Source organism: Heptranchias perlo, unplaced genomic scaffold (genome assembly GCF_035084215.1).
Source record: "Heptranchias perlo isolate sHepPer1 unplaced genomic scaffold, sHepPer1.hap1 HAP1_SCAFFOLD_217, whole genome shotgun sequence".
In the NCBI taxonomy this organism is placed as follows: Eukaryota; Metazoa; Chordata; class Chondrichthyes; order Hexanchiformes; family Hexanchidae; genus Heptranchias; species Heptranchias perlo.
The window spans coordinates 95,024-116,388 of record NW_027139231.1 but is presented as its reverse complement, the minus strand read 5'-3'; the positions used below and the strand labels follow the sequence as shown (position 1 = coordinate 116,388).

Here is a 21,365-nt window from a genome sequence, read left to right as displayed (position 1 = left end):
TCGATGGGCCGAATGGCCTCATTCCGTGCTGTAACCTTCTATGATTCTATAACTTTTCAAACCAACTCAAGAAAAGGTTTTTCTTTCCCTTTAGTTGAAGAGCTGATAGACGTACCTGGATCCCAGGGAATGGTGTAACCTCCGAGCCCGTGGCGATGAGGATATTCTTGGAGTTGATGATTTGTGTGCTGCCATCGTTGCAGTGAGCTGTGACCTGGTTTTTCCCGGTAATCTTACCGTGCCCTTGTACATGTGTCACCTTGTGGAGAAATGGAAAGACGCAGACAAATATCAAGACACTTCATTCTTCTATCCAAACGCGAGTCAAAACTTTTCAAATAAGCAAAGCTTAAAACGTCATCCCCTTGTAGGGAGTGGGAGGATCAATTTATTAATGGCTGCCTAGTGACAAAGAAAGAAAGCATATTTGATAATCCAAGTTAAAAGGTTTGTGTTTGGTCTGGGACAGTGAAGCATTGGAAGCAATCATTCGGATGTGCTTTTCCTTCTCCTAGTTGGCCAATCATACTCACTAAAATTGCAGCAAGAATGGTCTGTGTGTGGATGAGGTGCAGTGAATGAAAATAAGGCAGACAGCATGCTCGAGATTTCAGACTGCCCCACTGCAATGAAGCATCATACAGTACAGATCTGGGAATATTAGTACAAATAAATGTACAACCTGAGTTTCTCTGCACTCATGCCCAAAACTTTTATGGTAAATTTAAAATTTGCAAATATTGCAAAATTTAACAGCCAGAATTTCCTCCAATTAGAAATAAGAATTTTTAAAATATATTCCAAAATGTAAAAAACAAAACTTGAATTCTGATCTTTAAAAGGCATAATTTTGTTCTGTGCTCAAGGGACACAAAGACCAGAGGTATTGAAAATATAAAAGTTGCAGTTAATCAAACTCAGACATGTTGTGTCACAACTCCCTGGTCGACAGTGGGTGGCCTTCTCTATTACACGACTCGTTGGTGAAATACGGGGCGGGGGAGCAGGCCGATCAGGGACTCGCCCCAAACACTGTCTGTAGAGGGCCTAATTATACAAACAAAATCCACAGTTGGAGAATCTATAGGCCAGCTATCAGAAACTAACCTTATTTTGTTTAAATAAATGAGCAATACCACCAGTCAATGACTTCACCGCACTGCTCTTTTGTTCCATCATCTTCTCCAGATTAAGATTCATTCCGGTGACTTTAGAACAAAATGAAGTAATTTAAAAGATCAAAATAACACTTCTCACACACCTTCAATATTGTGCATTAAGCTATATTTTATCAAATGCACGTGAATATGAAACAGATTGTAAGGAATGAAATAAATAACTACTCTGCACTGCTTAACTGTTACGTTTGAAAATATCCCCCTCCCACTGACACTTCCAGACCATAACTTGCAAGGGAGGGGATGTTTGGGGGTGCATTTCCCATGGCAAATACTTGCATGATGTCAGCAATATTGTCAAACTACATCTGCCTCAATTGAACAAACTGGATGCGAATAAAACTCAGTCCCTGCCTCGACATCCTCCACTGTTCAAAATCAGCTCCCTCACATCACTCATTCCCAGTTAACAACAATGGTGATGAAGTAACCCATGAGATGTCTGGCTTCAATCTTTTCATTTATGTTTTAGAATCAGGGAGACAGGGTAACATAGCAAGAAACACTTAAAGAAAAAAATAAGTTGTTCTCCAAATTTGACATAAAACAGAGCAATGATAAAGAGGAACCATTAGTGGGTGAGGGACAGGATGAGCTGGGACTGAGCCCAACTTACTCCATCTACTCACTTTCAATTACTATCTCAATATTGTACTAAAACTAATAGTTATTAACTTTCCAGGAGAAGGTAGGGGAAGGGAAGACAGAGGGCAATGAATGAGAAATCTACTTACTTTCAATTCCTCTGCTGGCGAAGTCTTTCCCATGGGCCAAGTGATAGAGATGGGAGTTATTCAATAAAGCCTTAGAACAATAACCACAACTTTCATTAAGCAGCTAAACTTACAGGCAATATATAAAGTACCAACGCACGGCCCCGCACGGCGGCCCGTCAATACAGCATTAATTAAAAATGCGCAGTATGTCACACATTGAGCGAGGACTTACTTTGGAGGGGATACACCCCACGTTCAAACACGTTCCACCCAATGTATCGTTCTTCTCCACGCAGACAGTCTAAAAGGTTTAAAAATAAATGTTAACATATTGAAAGTATTTTAAAAATGTGAGTTGGAGTAACATCAGCCCTTAGCCTGTAACTACACAATGTTATGACAACCATTCCCCTTTGTTAAGCTGTTTCTGTCAATCACTTTTAGGATCTGGTTGTAATTATGAGCATGATACCAGTACCTGTGGAAGTGAATAGTCTTTTAAGACTGTTTTATTCAATTTTCCAAAATATTTTATAATTTAAAAATGTAGACAGATTAATTTGCTCTCATTCCCTCGGCCTGCTTGGGAAGTAGTGACCTTCAGCTATTGCATCAAGTCTCTATGACCCTGCCAGATTTGACCAACATCTCCTTCACATCATTAAAATATTTCAATTACCACTATGAATGTAACTGAAACATTCAGGGGGACAATAATTTCTATTTATACAGGGCCTTTAATGTAGGGACACATCCCAAAGTGCCTCACTGTTGGGGTCAGAGCTGGAGTAGGTGGGAAATTAGAGGGAGCTGGCCAAAGTCACAGGTTTTAAAGAGGCTTTTGAAGGTGAGGAAAGATATTGTAAGGGGGGGGTGTTGGGAGAGTGTTTGAGGGTGGGGCAAAGATGGCTGAACGCTCCATCCAGCGATGGTAGGCCAGCTGGATACGACTTGCTTCAATCTTTGTTGTGCCATCGTGAATGATCTTTTGACACTTTTTCCTCCCACAAGCATCATGCTCTCATGTGTCAGTTGAGACGCCTCATTTTATTAGAATAGTCTTTAGGCAATCCGTATATCTTTTGAACTGACCACCATGAGAGCATTTCCCAAGCTTCAGCCCACCGGAGAACACCTTCTCAAGTCGTCTTGTATCAGGCATTCGTACTAAGTGACCACCTCACCGTCCTATATTACAAGCGTGACTACACTTCAAAAAATACTTCAGTGGCTGTAAAGCGCTTTGGGATGTCCTGAGGTGGTGAAAAGTGCTATAGAAATGCAGGTCTTTCTTTCTTTCACCTTAGCTGCCCCTTTATTATCATTTACTCTTCTGGGGACCTGTGTCCTGAACCTTGTGCTACCATCGAATTTTCATGATCTTTGAGGCAGCCTGTGGAAGTGATTGAGTTTTCTGATGTAGACACTAAGTGGTCCAGCTACTGCACACATACAGTAAGGATGTTAGAACTATTGCCTCGTAGACATTAAGTTTTGTTGCCAGTTTAATGCTCCCGTTATCTCATAACCTCACACACAGCCTTCCAAAAGCACCACTGGCTTTAATCAATCTGTGGGTCACCTCATCACATGACATGGTCCATCCTAGGTAGGCATCCACTGCAGGCAGCCTGTGGCCTTCCACAGTAATAATGAATGGGATACAAGTTTTTCCAGCAGCAGGCTGATATATAACATCCGTCTTCTTCAGGCTACTATTGAGGCCAAATTTCTTACAGGCATCCAAGAAATGGTCCATGATAACCTGATGGTCCTCTCCTTTGTGGGCAATAAGGGAACAGTCATCAGCAAACAAGAGATCCCAATCAAGGTCGCCAGAAGTCCGAGGTTTGGACTGCAGAGAATGTACAATTTTCCACTCACGTTTAATCTCCACTCCAGGTGCAAATCGAGCCAGGAGGAACACCAGAGACAGGGGAAAGGTCCAAGTTTTGTTCTCGACTCTATTCTTGAAATTGTCTAGCATTGAAGGCCATATCAGTAGTACTTCTGCCTTTTCTGATCCAGAAACACTTTGAATGAAACATGTTCTGTTATCTTGGAATGATGGTAGCAGTAAAGATTCGTGTATGTCTCTCTGAAATGGCCTTTCACTTGGAGACTGTAACATGCATTCTCTGCAGCCCGAGGGCACGACTAGTGTCCTCAAAACTAACATTTCAAGGAGCTGCAGGTCTCCTGTACCAAGATTTTAAAACATACAGACTATTATAAATGTGACCAAGGCTCCCTATTCACCACAGCACCATCATGTTTAGTCTGCACTCCAGGTGCTAAACTAGCCAGGAGGAACTTCCTGGTTATATATTCACAGGACTTTAATGTACCACAGTGCAGTTGGAAGAGGTCAGATATTAGATATTAACGTAAATACATATTTGGTTGTTTTTCCAAGACACTGCACATTTAATTCCTATTAAAGATGATGCCAATTCATATTCAGCTAGCCATTCGTTTACTTACCTTAAAGCCCAACTGTGCAGCCTTAATGGCAGCAACATATCCTCCTGGGCCCGAGCCGACAACCGTGACATCTGCATCAACTGGAATGAAAAACACAATCCTTTCAACAGAAGCTTTCATCACTGCCGTTTTAAACAGATACAACAAACCAACATTACTCAAACACTCTTCGACAGAGCACACAAAGCTTTGTGCATCAGACACAATCTTGGACATAATGGCAGCATCAAAAGCACGGCCGTGGAGTGCATCATGAGGGAGGGTGGGATCTAGTCCACAGGAAGCAGGAACAGGACAAGAACTTTAAAGCACGGCAAAATGAACAGAACGCTATTTAACAGCACACACTTCTGTGGGTTAGAGTTAAGTACAATAAGGATCTGTGTAATAATCTATAGGTAAACTAAATCTAGAGGTAATCAGGGTCAACCGATCTTAAACCTCCTCTGCTGTAAAATGTAAACTGAAATTCAGTAAGATAGAAATCATGTTTCCCCATTCTCCAAAACAAATCACATTTATGACTCCTGACATACGCATATCAAGTTATCGCTGAATAATTAAAATTATTTACTTATTGTTATTATGCTTCTTTGAAGATTCCTTCTGAGGAATAACTTACTTTGAAGTACCTGCTAAGTGATAAAATTTTTGATGGAAGTAACTTGTCTAAATCAGTGCCTGCAGTTTCACATATTTTATAATTTTGAAATGCCCTCTGTTGCTAAGCATGAAGCAGCTCAGGGGAATAGGTCAATGCTGCAGTCAATGTGTGCTCAGGTGTCACCACTACAGTTAACTAGGAAGATAACAAGTATTTCATGCTAGACAAGTACGTTTACACAAATGGGGCAGAACTGAGCCATCACCTCAATGTATAAACCACACTTTAGGATAATGACAAGGGTGTTTGTTAGCCCTATGCTCTCGAAATATTACTGGGTGGAGCAATCAGGGAATGTGCCGGTACTGTGCCAATAATAAAAGGGGCCCTGCATATCTCGACCCCCCCCTCCCCGTGACTCACCCCCCAAAACTGTAACCTGTGACCTCCCCAGCCAGTGACCCCATGACCCCCCCCCCCATCACTGGGTATCCCCGAAGTCACACCTGGATTAGCATCAATTCCACACTCTAGGTTTACCCCTAGATCGGAGAATGAGAGGGAGGGTAGAAGGGTCATATTAACCACTGGAGCCCTAACGGATTCTCACAACTAAAGACCCTCTGATACAGGAGGAACAAGTGTAGTCAGCCAATAAATTAAACTCGGTTCAAATAAATAACTTTGTTGGATAACTTGGGGCCTGACACTTTACCTCGGACTTCAAATGTTACCTGATTCCAAGCAATTTATTCTCTTACAGGGATTGCAAAGTAAGCTGGCAGCAGATTCACAGGATAGAATCATAGATTGGTTACAACACAAAAGGAGGCCATTCGGCCCATTAAGCCCGTGCCAGCTCTTTGTAAGAGCAGTCCAGTTAGCCCCGCTTCCCCGCTCTTTCCCCGTAGCCCTGAAAATTTTTTCCCTTCAAGTATTTATCAAATTCCTTTTTGAAAGCCACGATTAAATCTATTTCCACCACCCTGTCAGGCAGAGCATTCCAGATCAGAACCTCTCGCTGCATAAAAAAGCTCTTCCTCATGTCACCTTTGGCTCTTTCACCAATCACCTTAAATCTGTGTCCTCTGGTTCGCGACTCTTCCGTCAATGGGAACAGTTTCTCTTTATTTACTTTATCAAAACCCTTCATGATTTTAAACACTTCAATCAAATCTCCTCTCAACCTTCTCTGCTCTAAGAACAACCACCCAGCTTCTCCAGTCTATCCATGTAACTGAAGTCCCTCGTCCCTGGAATCATTCTAGTAAATCTTTTCTGCACCCTCTCTAAGGCCTTCACATCCTTCCTAAACTGCTCTCTGCTTTCTAGCCTGCAACCATCTTCAGCCAGAAGTGCCGAGTGGATAATCCATCTCAGCCTCCTCCCGATATCCCCACCATCACGGAAGCCAGTCTTCGGCCAATTCGATTCACTCCACGTGATATCAAGAAACGGCTGAGTGCACTGGATACAGCAAAGGCTATGGGCCCCGACAACATCCCAGCTGTAGTGCTGAAGACTTGTGCTCCAGAACTAGCTGCGCCTCTAGCCAAGCTGTTCCAGTACAGCTACAACACTGGCATCCACCCGACAATGTGGAAAATTGCCCAGGTATGTCCTGTCCACAAAAAGCAGGACAAATCCAATCCGGCCAATTAATGCCCCATCAGTCTACTCTCAATCATCAGCAAAGTGATGGAAGGTGTCGTCGACAGTGCTATCAAGCGGCACTTACTCACCAATAACCTGCTCATCGATGCTCAGTTTGGGTTCCGCCAGGACCACTCGGCTCCAGACCTCATTACAGCCTTGGTCCAAACATGGACAAAAGAGCTGAATTCCAGAGGTGAGGTGAGAGTGACTGCCCTTGACATCAAGGCAGCATTTGACCGAGTGTGGCACCAAGGAGCCCTAGTAAAATTGAAGTCAATGGGAATCAGGGGGAAAACTCTCCAGTGGCTGGAGTCATACCTAGCACAAAGGTAGTGGTTGTTGGAGGCCAATCATCTCAGCCCCAGGGCATTGCTGCAGGAGTTCCTCAGGGCAGTGTCCTTGGCCCAACCATCTTCAGCTGCTTCATCAATGACCTTCCCTCCATCATAAGGTCAGAAATGGGGATGTTCGCTGATGACTGCACAGTGTTCAGTTCCATTCGCAACCCCTCAGATAATGAAGCAGTCCGAGCCTGCATGCAGCAAGACCTGGACAACATCCAGGCTTGGGCTCATAAGTGGCAAGTAACATTCGCGCCAGACAAGTGCCAGGCAATGGCCATCTCCAACAAGAGAGAGTCTAACCACCTCCCCTTGACATTCAATGGCATTACCATCGCCGAATCCCCCACCATCAACATCCTGGGGGTCACCATTGACCAGAAACTTAACTGGACCAGCCATATAAATACTGTGGCTACGAGAGCAGGTCAGAGGCTGGGTATTCTGCGGCGAGTGACTCACCTCCTGACTCCCCAAAGCCTTTCCACCATCTACAAGGCACAAGTCAGAAGTGTGATGGAATACTCTCCACTTGCCTGGATGAGTGCAGCTCCAACAACACTCAAGAAGCTCGACACCATCCAAGATAAAGCAGCCCGCTTGATTGGCACCCCATCCACCACCCTAAACATTCACTCCCTTCACCACCGGCGCACTGTGGCTGCAGTGTGCACCATCCACAGGATGCACTGCAGCAACTCGCCAAGGCTTCTTCGACAGCACCTCCCAAACCCGCGACCTCTACCACCTAGAAGGACAAGGGCAGCAGGCGCATGGGAACAACACCACCTGCACGTTCCCCTCCAAGTCACACACCATCCCGACTTGGAAATATATCGCCGTTCCTTCATTGTCGCTGGGTCAAAATCCTGGAACTCCCTTCCTAACAGCACTGTGGGAGAACCGTCACCACACGGACTGCAGCGGTTCAAGAAGGCGGCTCACCACCACCTTCTCAAGGGCAATTAGGGATGGGCAATAAATGCCGGCCTCGCCAGCGACGCCCACATCCCATGAACGAATAAAAAAAAACTGAGAAATGTTCTTGCAAACTATTTTGTTTTTTTAAAAAAAGAATAGCACTAATGGAACTGTGCTTACATCTTTACTTCTACCAGTCAACACTTAATTCCCAGTACACAACCCCCCCAACACACACACTCTTTACATGTCCACATTATTTTTCTGTCTCCTTTGCAAACCGTAATCATTTTCCAATCAGGGTCACGAGGTCCCTAGTAAAAGTCATTTGGTGAACTATCACAGCTTGAAGTTACAAAGGTTGAAAAATGACAGGAGAGTCAGCACCTCTGAATACATGGAGGGCGAGAAATTTGCACCCAACAGGGTTTAACAGCACATACCATACCTGGTGCAACATCACCATAGGTCCGCAGCGTGACTGCTGAAAGCCCTCGGAGCCTGTGACGAGCGTGTCCATTCTGCATTAGGAAAAACAATTTCTCACCATATCAGTAAAATTAGAAACAAGGTGAATAAGTCAGTATATGTTCAGAGTTCTGCCATCATCCCATACACCATCTTCTAGGTTCTAGACTCCCTCTTATATAAAATCCACCAAGATAACCTCGGTCAACAACTGCACCAGGCAGGATCAGAGCAGACTCTGGCTCGTGTCCCAGTTATTCCCACTGTCCAATCTCTGAGTTCAGATGCTGCACCTGTCAGAGGTGGGATTGATTAAATCTGTATGTTTATATATAACTACAAAAAATCAACAAAACCAATTGTATAATTTAAAACTGTACATATTTCTGCAAATTCACACTGGGTCTGTGACCTGAAGATTTTAGGATATTCATTAAAATATTTGACATTTTATTTGAGCACTGTTTGTTTTATTATACACATTTTTTTCAAATATTTAACTTTATAAATTCAAAAATTATTCAGCTAACGAAATCATGAAATATAATAATCCTTAGTGTTTTCAAACTTTTACAACTGCCCGACAGTGAGCGAGTAAAGCGGTAAATCACTGCACCACCAACAGTGACAGTCAGTGGGACACAGGCCCGACCCCCGGGGGGACTGGGCGCTGAGCCGCACCCCGCCGCCTCCTGCAACCTCGGCCCGGCGGCTCGGCGTCCACAGCGGTCGGGCCCAGGCGGAGCCGCGGCCTTCCCAAGGTTACAGGGCCCGGAGTGAGGGCCGCCCCTCCCGCGGGCCGCTGCTCCCGGTCCCCCCGGTCCCCCCGGTCCCCCCGGCCCCCCCGGCCCGCCTGACCTTCACCAGCTGCCGGTACACCGAGCTCCAGCTCCGCATCGTTCCCGCTCCCTCACCGCACCTCAAACACTCGGCACCGCGCCTGCGCCGTGACCTCTACCCACAGCGACTGCGATTGGGCCAGGTCCAGTGACGTAATGATAGGTGTATGGAGTCAACGTTAATACTCAAACTGATACACTAATACTCATTAATACTCAAACTGATACACTAATACTCATTAATACTCAAACTGATACACTAATACTCATTAACACTCAAACTGATACACTAATACTCATTAACACTCAAACTGATACACTAATACTCATTAATACTCAAACTGATACACTAATACTCATTAATACTCAAACTGATACTCATTAACACTCAAACTGATACACTAATACTCATTAACACTCAAACTGATACACTAATACTCATTAACACTCAAACTGATACACTAATACTCATTAACACTCAAACTGATACACTAATACTCATTAATACTCAAACTGATACTCATTAATACTCAAACTGATACTCATTAATACTCAAACTGATACTCATTAATACTCAAACTGATACTCATTAATGCTCAAACTGATACACTAATACTCATTAATACTCAAACTGATACACTAATACTCATTAATACTCAAACTGATACTCATTAATACTCAAACTGATACTCATTAATACTCAAACTGATACACTAATACTCATTAATACTCAAACTGATACACTAATACTCATTAATACTCAAACTGATACACTAATACTCATTAATACTCAAACGGATACACTAATACTCATTAATACTCAAACTGATACACTAATACTCATTAATACTCAAACTGATACACTAATACTCATTAATACTCAAACTGATACTCATTAATACTCAAACTGATACACTAATACTCATTAATACTCAAACTGATACACTAATACTCATTAATACTCAAACTGATACTCACACTAATACTCATTAATACTGAAACTGATACTCATTAATACTCAAACTGATACACTAATACTCATTAATACTCAAACTGATACACTAATACTCATTAATACTCAAACTGATACTCATTAATACTCAAACTGATACTCATTAATACTCAAACTGATACACTAATACTCATTAATACTCAAACTGATACACTAATACTCATTAATACTCAAACTGATACACTAATACTCATTAATACTCAAACTGATACACTAATACTCATTAATACTCAAACTGATACTCACACTAATACTCATTAATACTCAAACTGATACACTAATACTCATTAATACTCAAACTGATACACTAATACTCATTAATACTCAAACTGATACACTAATACTCATTAATACTCAAACTGATACACTAATACTCATTAATACTCAAACTGATACACTGATACTCATTAATACTCAAACTGATACACTGATACTCATTAACACTCAAACTGATACACTAATACTCATTAACACTCAAACTGATACACTAATACTCATTAACACTCAAACTGATACACTAATACTCATTAACACTCAAACTGATACACTAATACTCATTAACACTCAAACTGATACACTAATACTCATTAACACTCAAACTGATACACTAATACTCATTAACACTCAAACTGATACACTAATACTCATTAACACTCAAACTGATACTCATTAATACTCAAACTGATACTCATTAATACTCAAACTGATACACTAATACTCATTAATACTCAAACTGATACACTAATACTCATTAATACTCAAACTGATACTCATTAATACTCAAACTGATACTCATTAATACTCAAACTGATACACTAATACTCATTAATACTCAAACTGATACACTAATACTCATTAATACTCAAACGGATACACTAATACTCATTAATACTCAAACTGATACACTAATACTCATTAATACTCAAACTGATACACTAATACTCATTAATACTCAAACTGATACTCATTAATACTCAAACTGATACACTAATACTCATTAATACTCAAACTGATACACTAATACTCATTAATACTCAAACTGATACTCACACTAATACTCATTAATACTGAAACTGATACTCATTAATACTCAAACTGATACACTAATACTCATTAATACTCAAACTGATACACTAATACTCATTAATACTCAAACTGATACTCATTAATACTCAAACTGATACTCATTAATACTCAAACTGATACACTAATACTCATTAATACTCAAACTGATACACTAATACTCATTAATACTCAAACTGATACACTAATACTCATTAATACTCAAACTGATACACTAATACTCATTAATACTCAAACTGATACTCATTAATACTCAAACTGATACTCATTAATACTGAAACTGATACTCATTAATACTCAAACTGATACACTAATACTCATTAATACTCAAACTGATACTCATTAATACTCAAACTGATACTCATTAATACTGAAACTGATACTCATTAATACTCAAACTGATACACTAATACTCATTAATACTCAAACGGATACACTAATACTCATTAATACTGAAACTGATACACTAATACTCATTAATACTGAAACTGATACTCATTAATACTCAAACTGATACTCATTAATACTGAAACTGATACACTAATACTCATTAATACTCAAACTGATACTCATTAATACTCAAACTGATGCACTAATACTCATTAATACTCAAACTGATACACTAATAATCATTAATACTCAAACTGATACTCATTAATACTCAAACTGATACACTAATAATCATTAATACTCAAACTGATACACTAATACTCATTAATACTCAAACTGATACTCATTAATACTCAAACTGATACACTAATACTCATTAATACTCAAACTGATACTCATTAATACTCAAACTGATACACTAATACTCATTAATACTGAAAATGATACACTAATACTCATTAATACTCAAACTGATACTCATTAATACTCAAACTGATACACTAATACTCATTAATACTGAAACTGGTACTCATTAATACTGAAACTGATACACTAATACTCATTAATACTGAAACTGATACACTAATACTCATTAATACTCAAACTGATACTCAATAATACTCAAACTGATACTCACACTAATACTCATTAATACTCAAACTGATACACTAATACTCATTAATACTGAAACTGGTACACTAATACTCATTAATACTGAAACTGGTACTCATTAATACTGAAACTGATACACTAATACTCATTAATACTCAAACTGATACTCATTAATACTCAAACTGATACTCATTAATACTCAAACTGATACACTAATACTCATTAATACTCAAATTGATACTCATTAATACTGAAACTGATACACTAATACTCATTAATACTGAAACTGATACACTAATACTCATTAATACTGAAACTGATTCACTAATACTCATTAATACTCAAACTGATACTCATTAATACTCAAACTGATACTCACACTAATACTCATTAATACTCAAACTGATACTCACACTAATACTCATTAATACTGAAACTGATACACTAATACTCATTAATACTGAAACTGATACACTAATACTCATTAATACTGAAACTGATACACTAATACTCATTAATACTGAAACTGGTACTCATTAATACTGAAACTGATACACTAATACTCATTAATACTGAAACTGATACACTAATACTCATTAATACTCAAACTGATACTCATTAATACTCAAACTGATACTCATTAATACTCAAACTGATACACTAATACTCATTAATACTCAAATTGATACTCATTAATACTGAAACTGATACACTAATACTCATTAATACTGAAACTGATACACTAATACTCATTAATACTGAAACTGATTCACTAATACTCATTAATACTCAAACTGATACTCATTAATACTCAAACTGATACTCACACTAATACTCATTAATACTCAAACTGATACTCACACTAATACTCATTAATACTGAAACTGATACACTAATACTCATTAATACTCAAACTGATACTCATTAATACTCAAACCGATAATCTCACTAATAATCATTAATACTCAAACCGATACTCACATAAATACTCATTAATACTCAAACTGATATTCACACTAATACCCATTAATACTCAAACTGATACTCACACTAATACTCATAAATACTCAAACTGATACTCATTAATACACATTAATACTCAAACTGATACACTAACACTCATTAATACTCAAACCGATACTCACACTAATAATCATTAATACTCAAACCAATACTCACACTAATACCCATTAATACTCAAACTGATACTCACACTAATACTCATTAATACTCAAACTGATACACTAATACTCATTAATACTCAAACTGATACTCACACTAATACTCATAAATACTCAAACTGATACTCACACTAATACTCATAAATACTCAAACTGATACTCACACTAATACTCATTAATACTCAAACTGATACTCATTAATACTCAAACTGATACTCACACTAATACTCATTAATACTGAAACTGATACTCATTAATACTCAAACTGATACACTAATACTCATTAATACTCAAACCGACACTCACACTAATACTCATTAATACTCAAACTGATACTCACACTAATACTCATTAATACTCAAACTGATACTCATTAATACTGAAACTGATACACTAATACTCATTAATACTGAAACTGATACACTAATACTCATTAATACTGAAACTGATACACTAATACTCATTAATACTGAAATTGATACACTAATACTCATTAATACTCAAACCAACACTCACACTAACACTCATTAATACTCAAACCGACACTCACACTAACACTCATTAATACTCAAATTGATACACTAATATACCTTAATACTCAAACTGATACTCACACTAATACTCATTAATTCTCAAAATGATACACTAATACTCATTAATACTCAAACTGAAACTCACACTAATACTCATTAATACTCAAAATGATACACTAATACTCATTAATACTCAAACTGAAACTCACACTAATACTCATTAATACTCAAAATGATACACTAATACTCATTAATATTCAAACTGATGCTCACACTCATACACATTAATACTCAAACTAATACAGATTACTCAAACTGATACTCACACTAATACACATTAATACTCAAACTGATACTCACACTTATATACTAATGCTCAAAACGATACTCACACTAATACATATTAATACTCACACTAATACCCACACTTATACACTGATACTCACTGATACTCACACCAATACACATTAACACTCACACTAATACACACACTTATACTCACGCACACTAATACTCATGATACTCATACTGATACTCACTGATACACTAATACTCACACTATTACTCACTAATTCTCACACTAATACTCATGATCCTCACACTAATGCATCACTGATCTTTGTAATAATACTGATCCTCACACTATTACTCACTGATCCTCACACTGATGGTCACACTGATACTCACACCGATACTATCCAGAGAAACACCTACAATGGCTTCTCTTCCTGCTAATGCACAGTTACCTCTGGAGTCCCCCAAGGATCTATCCTTGGCCCCTCCTATTTCTCATCTACATGCTCCCCCTTGGTGACATCATCTGAAAACACAACATCAGGCTCCACATGTACACTGACGACGTCCAGCTCTACCTCACCACCGCCTCCCTCGACCCCTCCACTGTCTCTCATTTGACAGCAAATTCATCAGCAAAATCAAACAGCAAAATTAAGCAGCAAATCAAACAGGAAAATCAAAGAGGAAAACTAAACAGCAAAATCCAACGGTAAATCAAACAGTAAATCAAACAGCAAAATCAAACAAATAATTGAACAGGAAAATCAAACAGGAAAATCATACAGGAAAATCAAACAGGAAAATCATACAGGAAAATCATACAGGAAAATCAAACAGGAAAATCAATCAGGAAAATCAATCAGGAAAATCAAACAGGAAAATCATACAGGAAAATCAATCAGGAAAATCATACAGGAAAATCAAACAGGAAAATCAATCAGGAAAATCATACAGGAAAATCATACAGGAAAATCATACAGGAAAATCAATCAGGAAAATCAATCAGGAAAATCAAACAGGAAAATCATACAGGAAAATCATACAGGAAAATCAATCAGGAAAATCATACAGGAAAATCAAACAGGAAAATCAATCAGGAAAATCATGCAGGAAAATCAAACAGGAAAATCAATCAGGAAAATCATACAGGAAAATCAAACAGGAAAATCAAACAGGAAAATCATACAGGAAAATCAAACAGGAAAATCATACAGGAAAATCAATCAGGAAAATCATACAGGAAAATCAAACAGGAAAATCAATCAGGAAAATCAAACAGGAAAATCATACAGGAAAATCATACAGGAAAATCAAACAGGAAAATCAATCAGGAAAATCATACAGGAAAATCAAACAGGAAAATCAATCAGGAAAATCATACAGGAAAATCAAACAGGAAAATCAAACAGGAAAATCATACAGGAAAATCAAACAGGAAAATCATACAGGAAAATCAATCAGGAAAATCATACAGGAAAATCAAACAGGAAAATCAATCAGGAAAATCAAACAGGAAAATCATACAGGAAAATCAATCAGGAAAATCAAACAGGAAAATCAAACAGGAAAATCAATCAGGAAAATCAATCAGGAAAATCATACAGGAAAATCAATCAGGAAAATCAATCAGGAAAATCAAACAGGAAAATCAATCAGGAAAATCAATCAGGAAAATCAATCAGGAAAATCATACAGGAAAATCAATCAGGAAAATCAATCAGGAAAATCAAACAGGAAAATCAATCAGGAAAATCACACAGGAAAATCTAACAGTAAAATCAAACGGTAAATCAAACGGTAAATTATACGTTGGCCCCGATATTACCAGGGAGGCGGGATGGCAGCGGGGTGGGGGGGGGGGGTGACTGGGTGTGTGGGTAACCTGTCCAGTGAAATCCGTCCGTTCCCCACGCGATCGCGGGTAAATTGAAACCACTCACCGTGGCTTCCGGGTTTCCCGGCGTCAACCTGCGCAGCGGGCGGACTGCACACCCCCATCACAGGCTGTCAGCTGGAGGTGCCCTATTTAAAGGGGCAGTCCTCCAATGTTGCTCCTGCAGCAAACAACCAAAATTACAGCATGGAGCAGACCAGGGGAAAGGCTGCCCCCAGATTTACTGATGCCTCACTCCAGGTCCGACTGGATGGGGTGAGGAGGAGGAGGGAGATTTTCTACTCGGCGGCAGGGAGGAAGTGGCCTGTTTCTGCCAACAAGAAGGCCTGGCTATAGGTGGGAGAGGAGGTCACCAGCAGCAGCAACATCTCCCGTACATGGATCCAGTGCAGGAAGCACTTCAGTGACCTAACCAGGTCAGTCAAAGTGAGTACACTTACTCATTCTCCTACATTCCATCTTCCACATCACCGCCCCCACCCCACAACTCCTTCTGCACTGCCAACACTACTCTATCACATCACTCCTCACACCCACTCAAACCTCATCCTCAACTTACCTGCACTTCCTCACCACCCCAGTACTCATCCCACCACTACCACTCAACCCAATCCTCATACAATGTCATGGCTCTGTCTCATACTCACCCTCTGATGCATCTCTTTGACGGTCAGCCTCACCCAAACCAATGCATTCAGTGGCTGCCCCCTACAAGGGGGCAGGCAACCTTGGACCTGGTCCTGTGTAATGAGTCAGGATTAATTAATAATGTCCTAGTTAAGGATCCCCTTGGAACGAGCGACCACAACATGGTTGAATTCCATATCCAATTAGAGGGTGAGAAGGTTGATTCTCAAACAAGCGTACTGAGCTTGAATAAAGGAGACTATGATGGTATGAGAGCGGAATTGATTAAAGTGGACTGGGAAAATAGATTAAAGGGTAAGACGGTACATGAGCAGTGGTGTTCATTTAGGGAGTTATTTTACAACTTTCAAAATAAATATATTCCACTGAGGAAAAAAAGGTGTAAAAGAAATGACAGCCATCCGTGGCTAAGTAAAGAAATCAAGGATAGTATCCGACTAAAAACAAGGACATATAAGGTAGCCAAACTTAGTGGGAGGATAGAAGATTGGGAATTCTTCAAAAGACAGCAAAAAGTAACTAAAGGATTGATTAAGAAAGGGAAGTTAGATTATGAAAAGAAATTAGCAAAAAATATAAAAACAGATAGCAAGAGTTTCTATAGTTATATAAAAAGAAAAAGGGTGGCTAAGGCAAACATAGGTCCCTTAGAGGATGAGACCGGGAAATTAATGGTGGGAAACATGGAGATGGCAAAAATGCTGAACAAATATTTTGTTTCAGTCTTTACAGTAGAGGACACTAAGAATATCCCAACACTGGACAAACAGGGGACTCTCGGGGGGGAGGAGCTAAATACGATTAAAATCACTCAGGAGATGGTACTCAGTAAAATAATGGGACTCAAGGCGGATAAATCCCCTGGACCTGATGGCTTCCATCCTAGGGTCTTGAGGGAAGTGGCAGTAGGGATTGTGGATGCTTTGGTGATAGTTTTCCAAAATTCCCTGGACTCAGGAGAGGTCCCGGCAGATTGGAAAACTGCTAATGTAACACCGTTATTTAAAAAGGGTAGTAGGCAGAAGGCTGGAAATTATAGGCCAGTTAGCTTAACATCTGTGGTGGGTAAAATTTTGGAGTCTATTATTAAGGAGACAGTAACGGAACATTTAGATAAGCATAATTTAATAGGACAAAGTCAGCATGGCTTTATGAAGGGGAAGTCATGTCTGACAAATTTGCTTGAGTTCTTCGAGGATATAACGTATAGGGTGGATAAAGGGGAACCAGTGGACGTAGTGTATTTAGACTTCCAGAAGGCATTCGACAAGGTGCCACATAAAAGATTATTACTTAAGATAAAAAATCACGGGATTGGGGGTAATATTCTGGCATGGGTGGAGGATTGGTTATCGAACAGGAAGCAGAGAGTTGGGATAAATGGTTCATTTTCGGACTGGCAACCAGTAACCAGTGGTGTTCCACAGGGGTCGGTGCTGGGTCCCCAACTCTTTACAATCTATATTAACGATTTGGAGGAGGGGACCGAGTGCAACATATCAAAATTTGCAGATGATACAAAGATGGGAGGGAAAGTAGAGAGTGAGGAGGACATAAAAAACCTGCAAGGGGATATAGACAGGCTGGGTGAGTGGGCGGAGATTTGGCAGATGCAATATAATATTGGAAAATGTGAGGTTATGCACTTTGGCAGGAAAAATCAGAGAGCAAGTTATTTTCTTAATGGCGAGAGACTGGAAAGTACTGCAGTACAAAGGGATCTGGGGGTCCTAGTGCAAGAAAATCAAAAAGTTGGTATGCAGGTGGAGCAGGTGATCAAGAAAGCCAACGGTATGTTGGCTTTTATTGCTAGGGGGATAGAATATAAAAACAAGGAGGTATTGCTGCAGTTATATAAGGTATTGGTGAGACCGCACCTGGAATACTGCATACAGTTTTGGTCTCCATACTTAAGAAAAGACATACTTGCTCTCGAGGCAGTACAAAGAAGGTTCACTCGGTTAATCCCGGGGATGAGGGGGCGGACATATGAGGAGAGGTTGAGTAGATTGGGACTCTACTCATTGGAGTTCAGAAGAATGAGAGGCGATCTTATTGAAACATATAAGATTGTGAAGGGTCTTCATCGGGTGGATGCAGTAAGGATGTTCCCAAAGATGGGTGAAACTAGAACTAGGGGGCATAATCTTAGAATAAGGGGCTGCTCTTTCAAAACTGAGATGAGGAGAAACTTCTTCACTCAGAGGGTGGTAGGTCTGTGGAATTTGCTGCCCCAGGAAGCTGTGGAAGCTACATCATTAGATAAATTTAAAACAGAAATAGACAGTTTCCTAGAAGTAAAGGGAATTAGGGGTTATGGGGAGCGGGCAGGAAATTGGACATGAAGCTGAGTTCGGATCGGTCAATGCCCTGTGGGTGGCGGAGAGGGCCCAGGGGCTATGTGGCCGGGTCCTGCTCCGACTTCTTGTGTTCTTTAGATTTGTGGTTGGGATCAGATCAGCCATGATCTTATTGAATGGCGGAGCAGGCTCGAGGGGCCGATTGGCCTACTCCTGCTCCAATTTCTTATGTTCTTATGTTCTTATGTTCTTATGTCACCATCCCTCACTCACGCCTCTCTACTTTCTCCCCTTATAGGAGAAGAGAGCCCAGAATGCACGGGAGAGGGTGCAGACCGGAGGGGGCCGCAACATCAGGTCGTCCTCACAGACGCGGAGCAGGAGGCTCTTGAAGTGAGTCAAATCCTCGAGTGCCTGTCCATCGGGGACGTCGAGACTGCCACCCGACAAACGGCTGGTGACAGAATGAAGGATTATCATTTTTAATCCAAGATTTTATTCGCCGGGGAAAACCCCAGTTTTGGGAAAATGGCTGTGAAAAGGACCCTGTTTAAAACACAATTCCCAGACCAGAAAGGACAAGCTAAACCCACCCCATCCAACAGAGACATTGCCGTACATCATCACCGGCTCCAAGTTGGCTAAGGAGACAATGAAATCCACCAGTTGATTGACTCAATTCTATCGGTCGGGACAACAGAAACTATCTGGAAACAGTTCACACCTCATGTAGTGCGCAAGGTCAGCAGTTCCCATCGTCCCCCAAAACCAGCTAGATGAGAGGCGGGAAAATAATACACATTCAAACAAAGCTTTCTCTCCAGGGACCAATCGTAGCATTTTGCACCGTCTGACTAGATCAGCCAGAAAACAGTATAACTGTTGCAGGCTCAGGAAGGAGGGGGTCGAACAGTGGATGTCAAAGGGACACCAGCCACACAGCTCTACAGTATCAGAAGATCAGAGCAGGCCGCTCTCTCTGCAACCAGGACCGCAGGAAGTCACATGCCCCAAGGAACGGGTACGGCCCCAAGGACTTCGATCGTAAAAGACACGACCCGGCAGCCAAAGTCAGCAGGATGAGAATATCAACCGCAGCCTGTAGAATACTCAACTCACAGCTGTGTGGAGAGTTCCCTCTGCATGTCCTGACCAAACCTCAGCAGTGTGGTGTTGGGAGTTAACAGCCATGAGTGAGGGAACACGAGGGGTTTAGTTTAACAAGTCCAATGGGAAGTAATCTGTTTGTTCCTAGTCCTCTCGAAACGTTAGCATCGGTTTGACCATATTGAGATTTGCTGTAAATATTAAACATACTTTTACTGTTCAAAATCTGAAACCTGTCTCGATTGCATTACCCATCATCCTTCAGTGTGATTCCTGAGGATAAGCTCAAACCTTCGACCGTAAATAAGTGAGTTTGGTTGTGACCAGCAAGGCTGGATGACCCTCACACGATCGGAAACACCCGACAGATCGTTAACATTCAGCACTCACCTTAGCAAATCTTCAGCACCTCAATATCTGTCATCATGCTTAATATTGCCTTTTGTTCTGTTACAGGGCCTTCAGCGGAGGGCGATTCCTCGGAGGGCCTGCCGGCTTCTGAGGGGGCACCGTCACATCTGAGCGAGCCATTCACCAGCGCAGATACACACACCTCGGTGGGTCCCCGTCCCCAGTTAGTTGCACATGGTGAGTCACCACACACACGTGAGCACGAGCAGACACTGGTGGCAGGGGCAGCTGTGGAGAGTCCGTGTCGGTGGGAGCACTCTTCTCCAGGCTCTGCTCAGCTGGACACAGATCCTGAACCCTGGGGGCCATCCTTTAAAAGGAGAATGATCGAGGGGCAGCAGCACATTTGCGAGATGCTGGAACAGGTGCCAGGCGCACTCTCTACAATCACGCAGAGGATGGAGGAGTCCAACTCCTGCATGAGTGGAATGGTGGCACAGGTAAAGGAGGGGATCTCCGAGATACTGTCACAGGGACGTGAGGGCATCTCTGAGATAGTGTAGCGGGTAAGTGCGGGAATGTCTGCAGGCTAGCCTCCATCGAGCTTCAAGCATGGCTCAACAATGAGTCCATTGAGGCCCTAACAATGGCCCTTTGGACTCAGGGTGTGCAACTTTCTGCCACCTTAAACAGGCACTGGTCTTACCAGGCTTCACACATGTCCTCCAAACTGTCATCCAGAGGGTGGTA

The 21,365-nt window shown here is 40.8% G+C and overlaps 1 protein-coding gene across 1 annotated transcript in view; it reads right to left on the bottom strand.

Annotated features, from left to right (window-relative positions):
- LOC137310105 (dihydrolipoyl dehydrogenase, mitochondrial) overlaps positions 1 to 9,326 on the bottom strand; it is a 32,208-nt gene extending 22,882 nt beyond the window's left edge. Inside the window, exons 1-7 of the mRNA XM_067978064.1 lie at positions 9,227 to 9,326; positions 8,349 to 8,421; positions 4,379 to 4,458; positions 2,127 to 2,195; positions 1,913 to 1,982; positions 1,108 to 1,208; positions 116 to 259 (exon numbers count right to left, since the gene is read on the bottom strand). Coding sequence (XP_067834165.1) covers positions 116 to 259; positions 1,108 to 1,208; positions 1,913 to 1,982; positions 2,127 to 2,195; positions 4,379 to 4,458; positions 8,349 to 8,421; positions 9,227 to 9,265 — 576 coding nt within the window. The 5' untranslated portion in view covers positions 9,266 to 9,326. The remainder of the gene's footprint in view (positions 1 to 115; positions 260 to 1,107; positions 1,209 to 1,912; positions 1,983 to 2,126; positions 2,196 to 4,378; positions 4,459 to 8,348; positions 8,422 to 9,226) is intronic.
- Positions 9,327 to 21,365: the final 12,039 nt, after the last annotated feature.